The 17,679-nt window shown below is 35.6% G+C and overlaps 2 protein-coding genes across 2 annotated transcripts; one reads left to right on the forward strand and one right to left on the reverse strand.

Annotated features, from left to right (window-relative positions):
• Positions 1–4,120: 4,120 nt before the first annotated feature.
• On the reverse strand, positions 4,121–13,112 carry LOC123876944 (protein Pixie). Its single transcript, XM_045923387.1, has 12 exons — positions 12,990–13,112; positions 12,547–12,761; positions 11,873–12,088; positions 10,877–11,084; positions 10,011–10,197; positions 9,141–9,262; positions 8,313–8,413; positions 8,013–8,190; positions 6,024–6,145; positions 5,391–5,587; positions 4,891–5,125; positions 4,121–4,323 (listed from the first exon to the last, which is right to left on the reverse strand). Exons 2-12 carry the CDS (start codon positions 12,757–12,759, stop codon positions 4,276–4,278), a joined length of 1,827 nt encoding a protein of 608 aa, XP_045779343.1. The 5' UTR covers positions 12,760–12,761; positions 12,990–13,112; the 3' UTR covers positions 4,121–4,275.
• A 355-nt stretch (positions 13,113–13,467) lies between these two features.
• Positions 13,468–14,978, forward strand: LOC123876612 (copper homeostasis protein cutC homolog). The gene is made up of 3 exons (XM_045922887.1): positions 13,468–13,759; positions 14,069–14,110; positions 14,381–14,978. Exons 1-3 carry the CDS (start codon positions 13,619–13,621, stop codon positions 14,948–14,950), a joined length of 753 nt encoding a protein of 250 aa, XP_045778843.1. The 5' UTR covers positions 13,468–13,618; the 3' UTR covers positions 14,951–14,978.
• Positions 14,979–17,679: the final 2,701 nt, after the last annotated feature.

Genomic DNA, 17,679 nt, shown 5'->3' on the forward strand with positions numbered 1-17,679 from the left:
TGCAAACCTTTGGTTTGAATTTCAAGGCACCTAAATTAGTGTAAGTTTAGATTCATTATCTAACATTTGCACCTAATAACGGCTTCATTAATAGGTTATATTTGTAATATTAATCCATACTAGTATTATAAATGCGAAAGTGTGTCTGTCTGCTCTCTTTTCACGGCCCAACAGTTTAACTGATTCTGACGAAAGGTACATAGTTAGCTTATATCCCGGGGACGGACATAGACTACTTTTATCCCGGAAAATCAAAGAGTTCCCACGGGATTCCTAAAGAAAGACCCATCCGCTCAACCAATTTGTATGAAATTTAGTACCGAGTTAGCTTACGTCCATGTTATTGACATAGACAACTTTTTATCCCGGAAAATTCAACAGTTCCTACGGAATCTTTAAAAACCTAAATCGACGCGGACGATGTTACGGGCATCATCTAGGTTATAAGTAATATTTTCATATTCAGATATACCTAAGCTTAGCAATAAATATGTAAGAAGTTACAGGATCAGCCCTGAGGTGTTATTGGACAGCCAACAGAAGCGAAATCATAATGTCTTGCTCACAAATATGTTTGGCATTCATGAAACATTTTAATATTATTTTAGGGTTCCGTACCTCAAGAGGAAAAAAGGAACCCTTATAGGATCACTTTGTTGTCTGTCTGTCCGTGTGTCGTGTCTGTCAAGAAAGCCTAAAGAGTACTTCCCGTTGACCTTGAATCATGAAATACTCCAGACTATTTAACAATTAATATCATTTTTTGTCTGGTGGGAGGCTTCGGCCGTGGCTAGCTACCACCCTACCGGCAAAGCCGTGCCGCCAAGCGATTTAGCGTTCCGGTACGATGCCCTATAGAAGCCAAAAGAGGTATGGGTTTAACAAAAACTGCCACATCCCTTCCAGGTTAGCCCGCTTCCATCTTAGACTGCATCATCACTTACCACCAGGCAAAATTCAATTGACATCCCACATAGCAAAAACATTTTTTTGGAAACCTTCACATCTTTTGATGTAACATTCAATTTTTTTTTTCTTATAAAATATAGCCCCGGGTCGCCCGGGCCTTTACAACGAATCAATAGACACTTCATTCATCAAAATCGGCCCAGTAGTTATGGCACTACGGTGAAACACACACAATTTGGATACAAACATACATACATAGACTGCTAAAATCATAACCCTTCGTTTTGGCTTTGCCGCAGTCGGGTTATAAAAAAAAATTGGTTGTCTGTAAAGTCGGTTTACTGACGATAGTTGAACGTGACAACAAAGGCCAATTGTGCTTCTTTGTCGCTCGTTCCGCGCTCTCACTTGCACTTCAAGCCTTACATGGAACGCCTCAGAGCGGGGTAACGCAGCATGAGTCATGTTTTTTCGTGCGTGCAGCCGGCTCTATCGAATTATAAGACGTTGTCACGTCAAAAATAAAGAGGCAAATGTTGAGCGCCCCTGGTCCACGTAATCACGATGATGTCACCGTGCGGCGTCGCTACGGCCCGCGCGGCGCGGTGCCGGCGCCCGGCAAGACGCGCGGGCGGGAACCCTTCGCTTTCGCATGAATCGTGGTCGACTACAGCCTGTAGGTTACCTCAGTACTTGAAACTGTCATCATCATCGCGCGCCTTCTTCGAAACGAAGTTTGGCGATCATCATCCGAAAAGCTTCTCTCTTTTAGCCCTGGACGATATAAGGGGGTGGCCCTTATATCGTCCAACCATTTGAGTCCTTGGCGACCTTGAGCTCTTTTGCCCGCAATCTCCCTTCCAACACTTTCAAATTCAAATTATTTTTATTCAATTAGACTTTTACAAGTTCTTTTGAATCGTCAAAAGCATCTACCACTGGTTCGGAATGCCTTTCCTACCGAGAAGAACCAGCAAGAAACTCGGCGGTTGCTCTTTTCAAAGATTTAATATAGGTACAATACACTAATCTTGAGAATAAGAATTGTCCTCCTCTCTGTAAATGTCCAAAGAAAGCGAGCTTCCTTCGCATGATGGTGCAGTTCTCTCTCTTTGTGGACCAATTCCAGTACCTTGATGTTCGGTGGAAAGCTGATCCAGGTTATCTTGAGCATTTTTTAGGTAAGTTATACTTACCCAAAACCGGCAAAACTAATGTTCTAAATAACAGCTATTTCCCTAGAAGAATAAATAATATGAGGAAACGGGTACGGAGTACGGACATTGGCTAAGGTTTCGCGGTCCAGGCACACTTGAAAATCTAGCCTGAAACGCCGCTAACATTCCTGAATTTTATTGTGTTAAGCACTTCCTTTAGTACCTAAATGTATCTATCCAATATACCTACCTTCCCAGGAAAAATAGGTCAGGGTGTGATGGCCGGTGCGCTGGTGTTAGCATAGAATCATCGATGTGTAGAATATGTTTACCTTACCCATCGACTCTACCTAATAATTTGGTAAGTAGAGGTAGGTACCACTAACTTCACCTAAAAGGGCGGGCCTGTAATCGCTAACTTCATCCGTTGAGTTGAGGGATAGGAAATTGGATTAGTAAACTAGGTTATAGATAGGTTGACAGATTTGATGGATTTCTTTTATGGAAGCTACTAGAGAAATTACAACGTTTATGTTTGAATCCTATTTTTTTTCTTATTAGCTAAGTAAGAAGGTACGAGTAGGTACCTACTTAATTAATTAAATAAGTGCAGCACGTTGTGATAATGTTTTGGCAGAAAGTTTTAAATAAGGGTACCTGTCCACTGAAATTTAGCTGAGATTTGTTCAACAGTGCAGAACATAGTTATTTAAAGATTACCTAATTCTCTCAAACTCCTCTATTAGAACTGTAAGGCTTACGTATTTACTTGCTTATTTGGAAACAGCAAATAAGAAAGTGCCCTCAGTCTCATTGAAAATCAAAAGCAACAAGTTGCCTCTGTCAACTTTGCTTTTAGATCAAAATATAGATACGTACCGTAGGTATTCTTGTAATTTTAATTCTGGTGGTAAAGGTAATAATAAATAAATATAAGCTAAGCTATGAAAATGATGCGATCCCATTGTTTTGATGGCTTAGGATGTGTTAAAAATAACTCTAACATAATTTGTAGGACAAGCGTAATAAATAAGCGTCATTGATCTTATTCACGATCATTAGATCATCAGTAGACGGAACCTTGTGAGTCACAACGTAAACTGTTGTGACTTCAGTAATAAAATCGTCGACGACGCGACGCAAACGTAGTACGTGGAAACTGTAGTAGGTACTAGGTACCTGACTAATAAGTATTATATTACGAAAGTGTGTCTGTCTGTCTGTCTGCTAGCTTTTCAGGGCTTAACAGTTTACCCGATTTTGATGAAATTTGGTAAAGAGTTAGCTTACATCCTGGTGAAGAACATAGGCTACTTTTTATCCTGGAAAATCAGTATTCCCACGGGATTCTTAAAGGCACATCCGGTTAATCGATTTATATGAAACTAGGTACAGAGGTAGCTTTCGTCCCGGGAATTGACATAGCCAATTTTTTTTCCGGAAAGTAGAGGTCCCACGGGATTTTTGAAAACCTTAATCCGCGCAGACGAAGTCGCGGGCTTTATCTAATAAGTATTAATTTGTAATGCTGATTTTGATTTATCACAATCCATAAGACGAGCCCACTGTCAAGTTAATCGCAGACCCTTTTTCAGTCTCAGACCTCAGTACTATTCCTGTGTACTTATAATAATTGAGGTTTATTAACTTTAGATTTTGGTACTCAGATTTCGTTCTGAACTATATTCGATGTAATCGTAAAATCCCAGAGGAATAAGGGTAAATAATATAATAAAAGGAGTAAGGGATAAAATCTTAGAAAATAAACATGCATGTGCCCTGCCGCAGTCGTTTTTAACATCTCCCGGGCGTCAGCCATATCCCTAAGGGAGTTGGCTAACTCCTGGTTTATGCCATTCCTCTGCGTTGTTCGCTGCATGTCTCGGGATTTAGCTCCAGGGATGGCGATGTTAAGACATTTATTACCAACAACTTTTGCTTTTCATGCTACACGACCGTAGGTACCATCTGAGACGGGTCTCTAAGTTGCAAGAGGCCCATCTACTGCTTACCCTACCTACCCATTATGAAAGAAATGATGGAAAAGGAAAACATTGTATAAAACGGATTTAATACAGTAATACATAGTTCATTTAATTGGAAATACATGGATGGTCAGCCAGCTGAATTGTGACAGAACAGTTCTGATATACAATAATTATATTATACATATATCATACATAGATAGTGAATATTTTTACAATAGCGTTTAATCCTCAAGGAAGAAGTACTGGCCTGCCCTTTTCTGTTCTATGTCCTGTAACAAAAACAAAGTACATAATATTAGAAACTGATACTTTCTCTTCTTCATTTTATTTTAGGTCATGCCACCCGCGACTTTATCCGCGTGGATATTAAAAGTAGTCTATGTGTTAATTCAGGATACCTATAAGCTATCTCCATTCCAAACAGCCAAATCGGTTCAGTCGTGGCTTCGCGTGATTAGTGAAGGAGTGACAAACATTCAAACTTTCACATTTTTTTGAAAAAAATTTTTTACTATCCAAAGTTACAACAATACCTGAAACCTTTGGCTCCAGCTTAAACCACGTTTTATACTATTACTAGCGACCTGCCCCGGCTTATTACAATTTTCGTAGGGATCTCTAATTTTTTCTAAAATGAAATATTAACCAGAGATAGAGAAACAAACTAACTTACAAACTTTAGCTCTTTATAATATTAGTATAGATTAGGAATAGGATGTTTCCAGTACCTATTAAATAGGATCACTGCTTATTATTTAAAATTTGTTACTAGAGGAGACTTAGTTATATCCAACAAAGGATCCACAATCCATAGGCTGCGATAAAGATGGTCCTACCTTTACAGAGGAGTGTTTGTTGATCCTAGGCCGGAAGTTGTTGGGATCTCTCCTGAAGGTGATGCCGAGTAGTTCCAGGAATTTGTTCATGCCATTGAGCAGCGATTGCGGTGCGTGCGCAGTCGCTCTTGAAGACGGAGTGCCCTCGAATACTATGACGCGGTCTGCGAGATATGTGGCCATTATGAAGTCGTGCTCCACTACGAAGCCTGTGCGTTTTGCGTGAAGGATGAATCTGAAACAAATATTAACAAATATCTGTGTTTTGATTCAAAGGTTGCCACTTACCTTCCTTCTTGCAGTTACGCCTATTGAGATTGTTATTTTTTTTTCAAAATAGGATGTGTATACTTTAAAAGTATTTCTGTATATTGCAGAACAAATTGATTTCTGTATCCAGAACACTGATGCTTGAAGGTAAGTAAATGATAGATTTTTTAAATCTTTATTTTTAGAGGCTTTTTCCTTTTGTATTATGTCAAACCCATCATAATACTAACCGTTTAATAACTTTAGCAGCGACTAGACGCTGCTCAGAATCAAGGTAGGCAGATGGTTCATCAATGAGGTAGACTTCAGCTGGCTTGCCCAGACACAGCACCAGCGCAACTCGCTGCAACTCACCACCAGACAGATTCTGCACTTCCTGGTCCATTATCTCCTCTATTTTCATTGGCTTCATCACATCAGTTATAAACTGAAATTAAAGCATATTTTTAGTAATAGTTTACTTCCTATGAGAAATTCAAGGGACTGACCATTTTCTTTTGTTGTAAAGAGGTTGTGGAACATTGTATGCATAATAAGTTGTCCGATCTGAAGTTGGAATATGGTGGCATACCCTGGATGCAAGTCATCTTATTAGTTATTACCAAATGCCTGAATCAGTTAAACAGATAGGCTGTGTGAAAAGGTAGCAGACAGACAGCCACTTTCACATGTATACAATACTAGATGATGCCACTTCATCTTTGCGGATTAAGGCTGTTATAAATCCCATGGGAAATAATTGATTTTTTCCTTTACAAAAAGTACCTTATGTCCATCCCTAGGATGTAAGCTAACTCTGTACCAACTGAAAAGCTAGCAGACAGACAAACTGTTGCATTCATAATATTCATATGGATATTTACCTGTGGATGTGAGTAAGCATCTCTTATCTTGTCATGTAGTAAGTTGCGAACCTGCCCCTGTGACTTTGGGGAGATTTTCTGTGGCTTATAACTAATATGTAGCTGTGGCAGCTGGTTTGAACCTGTGAACACGCAAGATGTTAGTGGGAATACTTGGCAAGTCATTTGCAGCTATATTGCACACATTTGAAGTCTCACCACCATTTTGGCTCTGTAACAACTGTCCATATCAAAAATACGATTTTTGTCGTTAATTTAAGGTGAACCATACCTTTGACATGACAGTTGATAATACATAGAGCTAAAATGGTGAGTTAGATCTCAAAATTTATGCATTATACATAATGTGCATGGACTTGGCACCTAGCATACACCACAGACTGACTGAATTTGTACAAGCAAATTCATACAAGATGTGCCTAAAATTACTAAATCATAATAAGTTACAATTTTATCAATGTAACAATAATATACTATCCTATGGGCAACTGAAAGCTCATTCAGTTGCTTCCACTCAAACTAAAAGTATTTATTCAAACTGCAGCTTGATTACAGTAAAATGACAGCTACAATGTTAATAGTGCAATAACTTCTGATTGCGCTCGCTCTCTATTGGCTATAATGTATTGTTGCAACAAGAATACCATAAATTCAGCTAATCACAACAATTGAGTTTGTAATAATGATTGATGCAGTTTTTCCGCAATTGAGCAGCTGGGTACCATTATGCACTTCTCGATTGTCAATTGTTGGATTTGTATTAATGGTGACCATTAATGACAAACTTAAATCTAAAGCTACAACTCTTTGTCATAAAGGAATTCAACAATATTTGTATATAGCCTTGACTTAAAAAACAGAATTTTTGGACTTATTGCATTGTTATTTGTATAGCACATGATCAGGTGTAAACTTAAAACTCCAATAAAATATAAAATTAAAGAATGCTTCCTCCCAATGTTTTCTTTCATTAAAGCAAACAATATTTAATATCTTAAAATACACATACATAAAGAGATCTCTGTATAGACAGTAAGAATCAAAATCTGTATAAACTCATTACGAGACAGAAGTATTGACCACTAGGCTATCGCCACCTGATCACCACTTTTAAAGAATAAGTTATTATAATAAAGTATCTAATTCCAATAGAAACTTTAAAACTGCCATGTAACTTCAATAGGAGTTTGTAATTAAAAATAATATGTAGTTTTGTTCAATTCAATCAGACACAGTGAAGATTATTTATAAAACCAACTCATTGCTTACAAGTAGGTCACACACATTTCCTCGCTTTTTAAACGTATTTTTCAACTACATTATTGATTAATTCAATCTAAATGCAAGTTTTCTTACAATATACTTAATCATAACAAATGGAACTTGCAAATTCAATATAATATTGCTTTCGATACTTTACCATCTGCAGGCAATGTAGATTCTGCATGTCTTAAACACTTTTGGAACACAGGATGAAAAAACAAATCAAATAATTCAGTCCGAGCCATTGTAAAGGCCTAACAAATGCAGCTATATTCATTAAAATACACTTAAATTTAGTACCAGTCTATAACCTCAATAATTCAGCGTCATCTACATTTTTATAGTGAATAATATGAAATTGATTTTCGCGGCAGCTTACTTTATTTTTAGGCATGAATTATTTCGTTATTTATGCAAATACAAGGACAAAATTCGATATTTTTACAATTATTCCATTTTCACTGCGATTGACAAGTTTCACAAATCTGACATATGTGACAGCAGCAACTTCATGTTGTCACATTTGACATATCCCACGTTCGGATACACGTACCATTCGGATACACGTACCACTGTAAATTGAATTTAACATTTTACTGGTTTTTACTTTTTTACCTATGCGGTTTTTTAAACGACCATTTAGTGAGAGGCTAGTATTGTTATTTTTAGTTTACACCAAAATATAAATGTTTCAAATAATTTCATATGAATTAGATTTTTCCTTACCTTCATCAGGTTCCAGATTGCCAGCCAACATTCTGATGAATGTTGTTTTGCCAGTACCATTCTCACCAAGTAGCACTAAGATTTCAGAGTCTGAGAATTCTCCTTGCACAACTTTGAGGTGGAAATCACCCATAGTTTTGCTCATCTCTGGATAATCATAGTGGTTCATTCTTTTTATCTGTATCAAATTTTACTCACATAAAACATAGCTATGAAAAGCAAATAAGAAAAATATATGACAAAGTGTTTCCTAATAATTTTTTGGAAATTAATATTTAAATAAAAAAACATAAAAATTACCTCTTCTTCTGTGGCAGATTCTGCTACTTTGAATACTAGGGATTCAGTTCTAAATCTCATATTTTCAGTGGGCACAAACCCATCTAAGAAAATGTTTATACCTGGAAAAATGTTTAAATTTAAGCATACTGAAGCTGGAGCAGGAGCAAGCCAAATTTTGATTTATTCAAACATTCCCAGCCTGTTTCTATAAGTGTTATAAAAATATGTTTCTAGGACATCCCATAAGACATAAAGTAGTACAAGCGTCACAAGAGGCGCATTTTTTAGTTCTGAAAATGCGAATGACGTCAGCAGAACAAGTCAGCCGCATCAGTAGAGATCACGATGACGACGTTATTGGAATTAAAATCAAAAGCGATTTTTTTTTACCATTGAATGAACACCCACCTAAAGAGAACAAAGGTGTTTCTTTATTCTATTTATATAATATTTTCATTTAATTTGAGAGGAGACCTTCAGTAATGAGCCGGCGATGATGAATATTTTAGCTGTCATGAGTGTTCTGAAACACTAGTTCTGAATTGAATTTTGATTGTTTAAGGATCCCTGCAAAAAATGGGATTGTGCGGCCATATTATTATTGTAACCTTATTTTGGCCATAATTATTGTTACCTTATTTTTCTGTATTACCAATTCCGTATTACCAATGCTGAAAAATGTGTAGCATGCACCTCGTGTGTGTGCGGATGGTCATGTTGTTTGTAGTCATCATCATCATCATCATTAACCAATCACCGGCCCACTACTGAGCACAGGTCTTCTCTCAAAATAAGGGTTTGTAGTACAGTAAAGAAAAATTGTGTATTTTTATGTTTAGTACTAACCTTCTCGAACAGAGAAAGGCATGGTAACTACACCATAAGCACCAGGAACGCCGTAAAGACAGCAAATAAAGTCAGACAGATAGTCCAACACAGACAAGTCATGCTCCACCACAATAATAAACCTAGACAGAAAAAAGATATATATGATTTATCATTTGAATTTTAAAATGATCTAAAACATAATGTTATATTATACTTTTCTTCAGATACTACAGGTGATTTTTACTTTTAAAATAATATGGTACTTGAGTTCTAAAGGTCACAAAGTCCACGAGTGTCAATTTTGAGTAACCTACCCATTGTACAACTTACTGATATTATCAGTATAATTACTGATTACCATTATTTTAATAATTTTTTTTGTTTTTATTCACTGTAGGTAAGCGCTTGACCACAATCACACCTGATGGAAATTTTTTCCTGAACCTTGGACCTGAATTTTTTTATACAGTGAATTTTTTTGCAATAAAAATCCAATTACATAATACTAGTGACTCGCCCCGGCTTTGCAAGGGTAGCACTTATGCAGGTACGCCACAGAAGCTCTCAGATGGGATGTTTTTTTTTTCAAACTGAATTCACAAAATTATCATCATAACAAATTTTCGCAAAATGTTAGTAATCTATAGTATGACATACAATGTGTATTTGTACGCGCAACTGATATAGGTAACCCTCTCGATTGTGTAAGAAAACTGTATTCATAGTAATCATAGTCAGTTGTAAATTCTGCCCCTTGATTGGCTGTGAAAAATGCAAACAGTGAATTTAACCAAGCTAGGGCCAGAATTTAAAGTTGATTACCATTATGATGAATATGTTTTCTTATGATTTCCGGGGGCTGCTTAGGAGAAATCTTGTAAATCTTACTTATCAGGATCTATGAGCGAGCGTATGGTCCGCGCAGCGTTAAGACGCTGCTTGACATCTAGATACGAAGACGGCTCGTCAAACATGAAGATATCACCGTTCTGTATGCACACCATTGCGCACGCGAAACGTTGCAACTCTCCACCGGAGAGCGCCCCAATCTCACGATCCCGAATATGCGAGAGATCTAGAATACAAAATTATTATTGAACTCTAAGAAGAATTATTAGATGTATTTCCTAAAAAAGATTCCAACCTATAATCAAAGCAACATTGGGATAAATTATGATAGAATTGATTACAGCTGGGCTATTACATTGAAATGACAAATGTGTGTTGTATTGCAAAAGAAATAGACTGTGAGTTAGGTCTTGGTTTAGAAAATACACATCCTATAAAAAAAAACTTTTTTACTTTTTTTTTATAAAAGAAAGTTATTAAACTGAGTTACAGACAAACAAGCTTTTGCCCACAAGTTCATTTATGTGGTCCCAAATAGAATAGATTTTTGTTCAAATAAACTTTTACAAGTGCCAAGGGAATCTTTCATCTGAATCCAGTCCTTGAGGTGAGCATCCTGGTTAATGCTAGGTTATATCTGGGCCAAACGTCAAGATTGGTTAAGTAGTCAAAGCATTAAAAATGAAATTGGATATTCAGCCAAACAGAGAGGAATAAAAATAATGCTGTTCTTTCATAAGTTTGTGAAAATAATGGCGATGCTCTTGATTTCACCAGTTGTACAACCACATTAGCAGTCACAATATTTATTATTAAATAATAAACATAATAATATTTATTATTAAATAGTACAGATCTTGATTTGATGATTACCAAAAGAGTTTGTTGAAAAACTGTAAACTTACCGAGCATTCTACATATTTCATCTTGATTTTTCCTTTCATTTTTCTTATCAAGCAACTGTCCAACAGTTCCTTTCACAGCCTTGGGGATTTGATCCACATACTGTGGTTTGATGAGTGCTTTGAGATCATCTTCAAGGATCTTAGTGAAGTAATTCTGAAGCTCGGAGCCACGGAAATGAGAAAGAATCTCTTGCCAGTCTGGAGGATCCTGTCAGTTGGAAATAGCTATATAATTTTTAGTAATTAGAGATATTCCTATTGGAAATGCCACCTTGTAATTGGAATATTTAGGATAGCATTATGAAGTGTTTTTGCAATTTGCAAAAAGCATTTGGAATATCTATAAAATAGAATAAATATTAAACAATGGTGTCAATTCTGCTCTTTCTCAAAACTAAATTTAGAGTATCTGCATCCTTCTCCTTTTAATATTGTTAAAAAAGGATGGAACATGAATTTTACATTTAAATACTCTAAATTTTAGTGCACGCTACTAATTTAAACAATATGCTTGCAACTGGTAGCTAAAGCCCCTAGGTTAGACAGCTTTAAATTAAATTATAAACTATGTCTGTTCATTTCATATTACATTAGTAAGAAGATGAGAATACTCTAAAATTTTGTTGCCAACAGAATCAGTACCAGTGACAGTTTAATTTCTGGGAACAGTTATAAAAATTATTATTGATTATACTTAAAAAGCTTTCATATGGACTGATTTGTTAATCTAGTGGTAAATAACTGAGTCCAAAATCATAGACCATGAGTTTGATTTCCTTGCTGAGCAAACCTTTGTGTGATGAACACAGTTACTTATTCTGAGTCTGGATGACACTTTTTTAATGTATAGTATAATCTACATGTATGTCAAAATGTTTTGTTGTATTAAAAATTTGTGTATAGATCTGTTAATTTAGTTTAGAAATTCTGTTTAGCAGTCTCAGCTACAGTCCTTTAAACTGTAAAACATTTGAAAAACAATGTTTAGTAACTTACAGCAAATCTACCCAAGTTAGGTTTCTGTTTTCCAGCAAGGATCTTCAAGGCAGTGGACTTGCCAATACCATTCTGTCCAACAAGACCAAGCACTTCACCAGGTCGAGGAATTGGCAGCCGATGGAGCTTGAATGAGTTCTTGGAGTAACGGTGAGTGGTATGCTTCTCTAAGTTCGATGGTATATTGATGATTGTTATAGCATCAAATGGACATTTCTGTAACCAAAATTAGCATGCCATTTTGAAAGATTGAGTTTATTAAACCATTATGCAACTAAATTTTTGGTTAAACTCTAAGGCTGGGATCTATGTATAGAGTGTACTTTAACCTTATTCAGATTTAAGCTTCAGTTAAAACAAAACAAATTTTAAGTGTTTTAAATCTGAGTCAAGTCACAAAGTGCACTCCATAGATTTTAGCCTAAACAAGGTGGATAAATAATATTATATTAAAGGTGAGTGTGACTATAAGTGACTATTCATTTTGACACTGCAGTAATAAACTCAACACAAGTTGTTTTATGATTACCTCACTACTTTAGGCTTATTTACATAATAAAACCTGACTGTTTACTAGAATATATTTAATTATCGTCAAGTTTTAATGATTATAGAGTTAATAACTATAAAGTTTTGTAGGTAAAAGTTGTATAACTGAGTACAGCATTACAAACCTTGACACAGATACCACAACCGATACAAAGCTCCTCGGAAATCGTGGCGATCTTGTCGTTAGGAGTCACCTCAATGCAGAGCTTGCCCATACGAACGACAGGACAGCTCTTTTTACACTCCTGCCTACATCTTTTTGGCTTACAACGATCAGCATTCACGATCGCAATACGAGTAAGTTTGTCCGTTTCTTCATAGCCCTTTTTCCGTGACATCACTGCCAAAACAAATAATACTTATAACACAATTATACATCGTCAATTTGTAATTTTAATACACATTTCTTTCGATGTGGCACTCTTTAAAGCCTTTGAATATAACCTCAACAATTATTCTATGGTAAAGTAAAGGTACTACCAAAAACACTTGTGATTGAATTGCAACTTTTACACAAGAATTGGCACTATGTTTTGGATATATTTTGAGTATAAAACGGTCGTAATACCTAATAAAAAGAGGCGAACGTTGGCTTAACTTTGCCTACGTTCGCGTGTCCCAAGTTTAGAGACGTCAAAAGAACTTTTGTAAAAAAGTCACTGCTGAGGTGACATAAGACGTTCGGATACTTGTATTGTAAAAAAAAACATTTATTTTTATGAGCTCTGCTTTTTTCTGAAATTGTAGGAGTAAGAAAAGAACTCAGAATCAGTGGAAAAATGGTGAGGAAGAACATGGAAAGAATAACATTTTGCTGATTTTGGAGTTAACTGGGTTTTTTTTTTTTTGCTTTCTGAAGTTGATCTTTCGAAACAAGAATTCAGAGCCTAAATTCAAGTAATTTACAAACAAAAAAAAGAGATTTATCTATGGGTTAATTTTTAATTCACTGTCAGTGTCACTCACTACTCACTACTGTCATTCCAAAGTACCTACTTTGTAGTTTGTACATACTTTGTTTGTCACTCTGACAAAAAAGCGCGGTAAAATCATAAAGTACCCAGCACTCAGCAGTCAGCAGTACCCACATACATGTAAACAATTTTATTGTTATCAATAATTTTTAGGTTGTGACTTGTGTTTAAATTTTACATTTCCTAATTATTCATTTAATGAACAAATAAGGAGGCCGTGAAAATGATGGAAGTTTGCATCGACAGCCTAGAATCAGCCTATAACGCGATAAAGGGTGGAGCAGATGAGTTGGAGATATGTAGTTCCCTGGTAGAAGGTGGTCTTACACCCTCACCTGGGCTTGTGCTAGAAATCATGAAATTGGTTTGTATACGTATGAGATGTGTACTTACCTTTGCCAAGTGTACTTATTGATTTCTGAAATTTATCCCTACTTTGCTTATTCAATTGCTTTATATATTATATTGTATGTGATTCATTTTAATCAGTTGCCTCCACAGGAGTGTTTTTAAAAGACTGGAATAAATAATAAAAAATTTACAAAAGTGCTGTGTGTTATCATATTGAAACAATTTATTGATATAAACTAACATTATGTACTTATTGCATTAAGTTTAATAGTGATTGGTGTAGGTACTTACTGTGTGAGATCTTAATAATTAATTTTTACAGGTAAAAAGTCAATTTGCTATCGATAAGACTCTAATGTCTAAGGTAAAATATTATTTTCTTTTATCTAAATTTATCTTTTAAGAGTTTTTTTAATGATCTAACTAGTATTTTTTATACTTGATAGGTACTAGTTTTAATTTCTTTATATAACATGCAAAAACAACTGGCCCTATTTAGATAACATTTTTGATCAGTAGTTATTTAAAAGATTGCATGCTGTGCTAATTTAAATCCAAATCCATTGAATATGAGTTACAAATTCACTCATACTTCATACTGAGGGCAAATGAATAATTTATTAAGTAATTACAGCCAAAAGTGAATGTGATGATAAGATGTAGAGGAGGATCTGACTTTGGTTACTCTGATCAAGAAATGAATACTATGCTAGCCGATATTGAAGTTTACAAAAGCTTTGGTGTTGACAGATTTGTTTTTGGAGCTCTTACAGAAAGACAGGAAATAGATGCAACAAATTGTGCAAGAATAATTGATAAAGCAAATCCTATACCTGTGACATTTCATAGAGCTTTTGATCTATGTGTGAATCCTATAAAAGCTATTGAAGATATTGTAGCACTTGGTTTTACAAGACTCTTAACAAGCGGGCAACAGATTTCAGCTGATAATGCTAAGGCTGTAGAACTCCTTACATTCCTATTAAAAAATTTCAGTAGTAAGATAGAGATTATGCCTGGTGCAGGTATTAACTGTGATAATGCACGCAAATTTGTTGATATTGGATTCAACATTATTCACAGTTCATGTAAAAGAACAAGGAATTTACCTGAAGTAGGTAATTTGTGTATGGGCAGTAATGTAGTATATGTGACTGATGAAATCATAGTACGAGAGATGAAGAAAATTATAAAGCCAAGTTGAGATTATTAAATAATTTGAAGGCAAACTATTTTATTTTAATTTTTTAAATTTCTTTATTATATAGATATTCATACATAAAAATTATCAAATTAAGGCTCAAGGCACATTGTGGCAGTCTACGCGCGGTGAGCGACGCCTACCTACATAGTACAAATTTTTGCGGACTGAGTTTCGTGCTTTTTCATTTTATTACTAAAGGTAACAATTCTTGTTAGGTACAATTATGTATAAACTGGATTTAAAGTTCAGTTTTGTGACATTATAGTCTTCGGGGCATTGTAACTTGAACCTTAGTTTTTAATATTTATTAAAGTTGCCAATTATTATGTATTTTGTTATTATGTTTTATTACTTATTATATATTATTACCAATTTTCAATCATAATTGAAAAATAATTGCCATTCAAAAGAAAAAAAAATATTTTGTTAATAATAACAAAATAAAATAAGTCACTTGTTCAAAAAGGTTTGAGTTATATTATAAATTATAAATGATATTGGAAAAAGTTTGTGTAAGTAATAAGTATCTACCTAAGAGCCGGTTCCGACTTATCGTCTGTTGGGGCCGGATTTTATTCTGATGTTCCAGTGGCAGAACATTTAGCGACACTTTGCAGCTATCGAAACTATTTAGAAATTATATTATTTAGCCTTGAAGTGTAGGTAAAATCACTATCATAAAAATTATAAAAATAAAGCTATGCTATTCCGAAACCGATGTCTGACACCAATAATTCTGTGTCAAAAAGTTCTGCCACTGGAACCAGGCCCGACAGCCATCAAGTGGGAAAGGGCCGTTATACCTATGTGGCAACAACTTCTATAAAACCTTATTATGTACTCGGAGTGCGGATAACGAACTCTTATCGCTAAAAAGGTCAGAGAAGATGTTTACGCAAACATTTATAGGTATTGTGCGTAATTTATTAAAGCATTAGGCATAAGTATATTTCGAGAAAAATATCCGAGCAGCTTTAATGATGCCATTACTACGCAAAGGGAAACAATATCAGGCGCGGGTCAAAGTCGAAACGACTTTGTTACAGCGACCTTCTCTCCATTAAGAATAATTACCTGCCTGCCGTGAAGTGGGTAATGCCTTTGCGAGAGTCCGTTTTGAGTTTAATTTTATTTTATATCTCAAACTCTTAACACATTCCTGCTAAATTATATTCTCGAGGAAATGTTAAAATTATAGCTCGAGAAAATTTTGAATAATGTTTTGAACAATATATTGAATATGCGTATACAACGTCACATAGTGTGCAAAAAATCATCATCTATCTCGACCTTGGATGAATTATCTCAATTCTCAACCCATCACCGGCCCACTACACTACTGAGCTCGGCCTCGGGTCTCCTTTTTTTTAATTTATAGACTAATGCTTGGCTGCAATAAGACCTGCTGGCAAGTGATGATGCAGCCTAAGTTGGAGCGCTCCTAGACGATGCCTAATCACTCTTAGAATGAGAAGGGTAGACCATAGTCCGCTACGCTGACAAGGATTGGCAGATTTCACACCTTTGCGAACATTATGGACTTAGAACTCGGGTAGATTTCCTCACGATGTTTTCCTTCACCATTATGCATTTTTATGCGAGGTGCGTGCCCGGTATTAAACTCTGGACCCCCGTATAGAAGGCCGAAGTCAACCATTGGGTTACCACTGCAAAAAGTTCTTAGTATTTAAATATTACACTGAATTCGATCAAAAAAAATCCTCTGAAGTTTGAACACGGTTGTACACGGAAGGTATACGAGTGATGCCATAGATAGATAAAAAGCTATTAATCGTTTAAAAGCTTGCTTTGGAGTTCCCCGTTTCTTATTATTCTCATTCAAACTCAGCACTGTTTTTGAAATAATTAGGTATTCCTTCTTAGTGTTGTAATCATCATCATCATCGCGTGTCCTCTTCGTAACGAAGTTTGGCGGTTATGAAAGATTTCTCTATCTAAAGCCGCCTCTTTTAACTTCGGGTAACTAAGCCATGTCCACCTTCTTATATCGTCTAATCATTTGTGCCTGTCTACCTGCGGGGTGATTCGCTAAATCAGTGCCTAATATTGAATAATAGCCTCGGAACTCATTTGACATTGGTTGGCTCTACATTGCTGCTTCATTCAGTGATAATATAAAAAAAAATCGTAGAAAACTTCAATAGATACCTACTGATTTAGTGAATCAGTAGGCTGGAGCCCTTTTGCATATCTATGCCTTTTGATGAACTGGGCTCCAATCTGTTAATGTCCAAAAAAACCGAATTTTTTTTGCATGATCTCTTTTTTTGTGAGCCAATTAAAGTACCTTAGTGCTTTGGTAAGCTAAAGTAAAAAAGGTGCAGTAATCAAAAAGTAGATTCACGACCTGTTTACGTTTGCGATAATCATCTATGTTTTGTCGACAGGCAAAAGGAAACCATTAGGTGACTGAAACAGGCCTGAAAAGCTGGGCCGATGTCATTAATTATTGTGTTCCCTTTTATTCCGGTGTAGATTCCGAAACGCGCCGCGAAGAAAATTTTAAAAGCTGCGCTGTTAATGATTCTTTACACCAAGGTGTAATTTGTCTGCTGTAGGTTGGGGGTACTTTGATTTAGAATGATTGATGTTGGGTCCTGGGCGTATTTTTTTCAAAAGCCCACCGAAGCGTGTCTTCTGGTTAAGATCGCGTCGTTCAATCTTTTTGCTGGCACCATCAATCATGTTATTAAACAAACCTTCACAAC

This window comes from Maniola jurtina, chromosome 22, assembly GCF_905333055.1.
Source record: "Maniola jurtina chromosome 22, ilManJurt1.1, whole genome shotgun sequence".
NCBI lineage: Eukaryota > Metazoa > Arthropoda > Insecta > Lepidoptera > Nymphalidae > Maniola > Maniola jurtina.

What these genes read in the sequence shown, in the direction of transcription:
- LOC123876612 (XM_045922887.1), top strand. Translation starts at nt 13,619, where the DNA reads ATGATGGAAGTTTGCATCGACAGCCTAGAATCAGCCTATAACGCGATA. An exon ending in TGCTAGAAATCATGAAATTG is followed by an intron (nt 13,760 to 14,068) that starts GTTTGTATACGT and finishes TAATTTTTACAG; the next exon opens with GTAAAAAGTCAATTTGCTAT. An exon ending in ATAAGACTCTAATGTCTAAG is followed by an intron (nt 14,111 to 14,380) that starts GTAAAATATTAT and finishes AAGTAATTACAG; the next exon opens with CCAAAAGTGAATGTGATGAT.
- LOC123876944 (XM_045923387.1), bottom strand. Translation starts at nt 12,759, where the DNA reads ATGTCACGGAAAAAGGGCTATGAAGAAACGGACAAACTTACTCGTATT. An exon ending in TCGCTCATAGATCCTGATAA is followed by an intron (nt 9,263 to 10,010) that starts GTAAGATTTACA and finishes TTTTCTGTCTAG; the next exon opens with GTTTATTATTGTGGTGGAGC. An exon ending in GCCTTTCTCTGTTCGAGAAG is followed by an intron (nt 8,414 to 9,140) that starts GTTAGTACTAAA and finishes ACATTTTTCCAG; the next exon opens with GTATAAACATTTTCTTAGAT.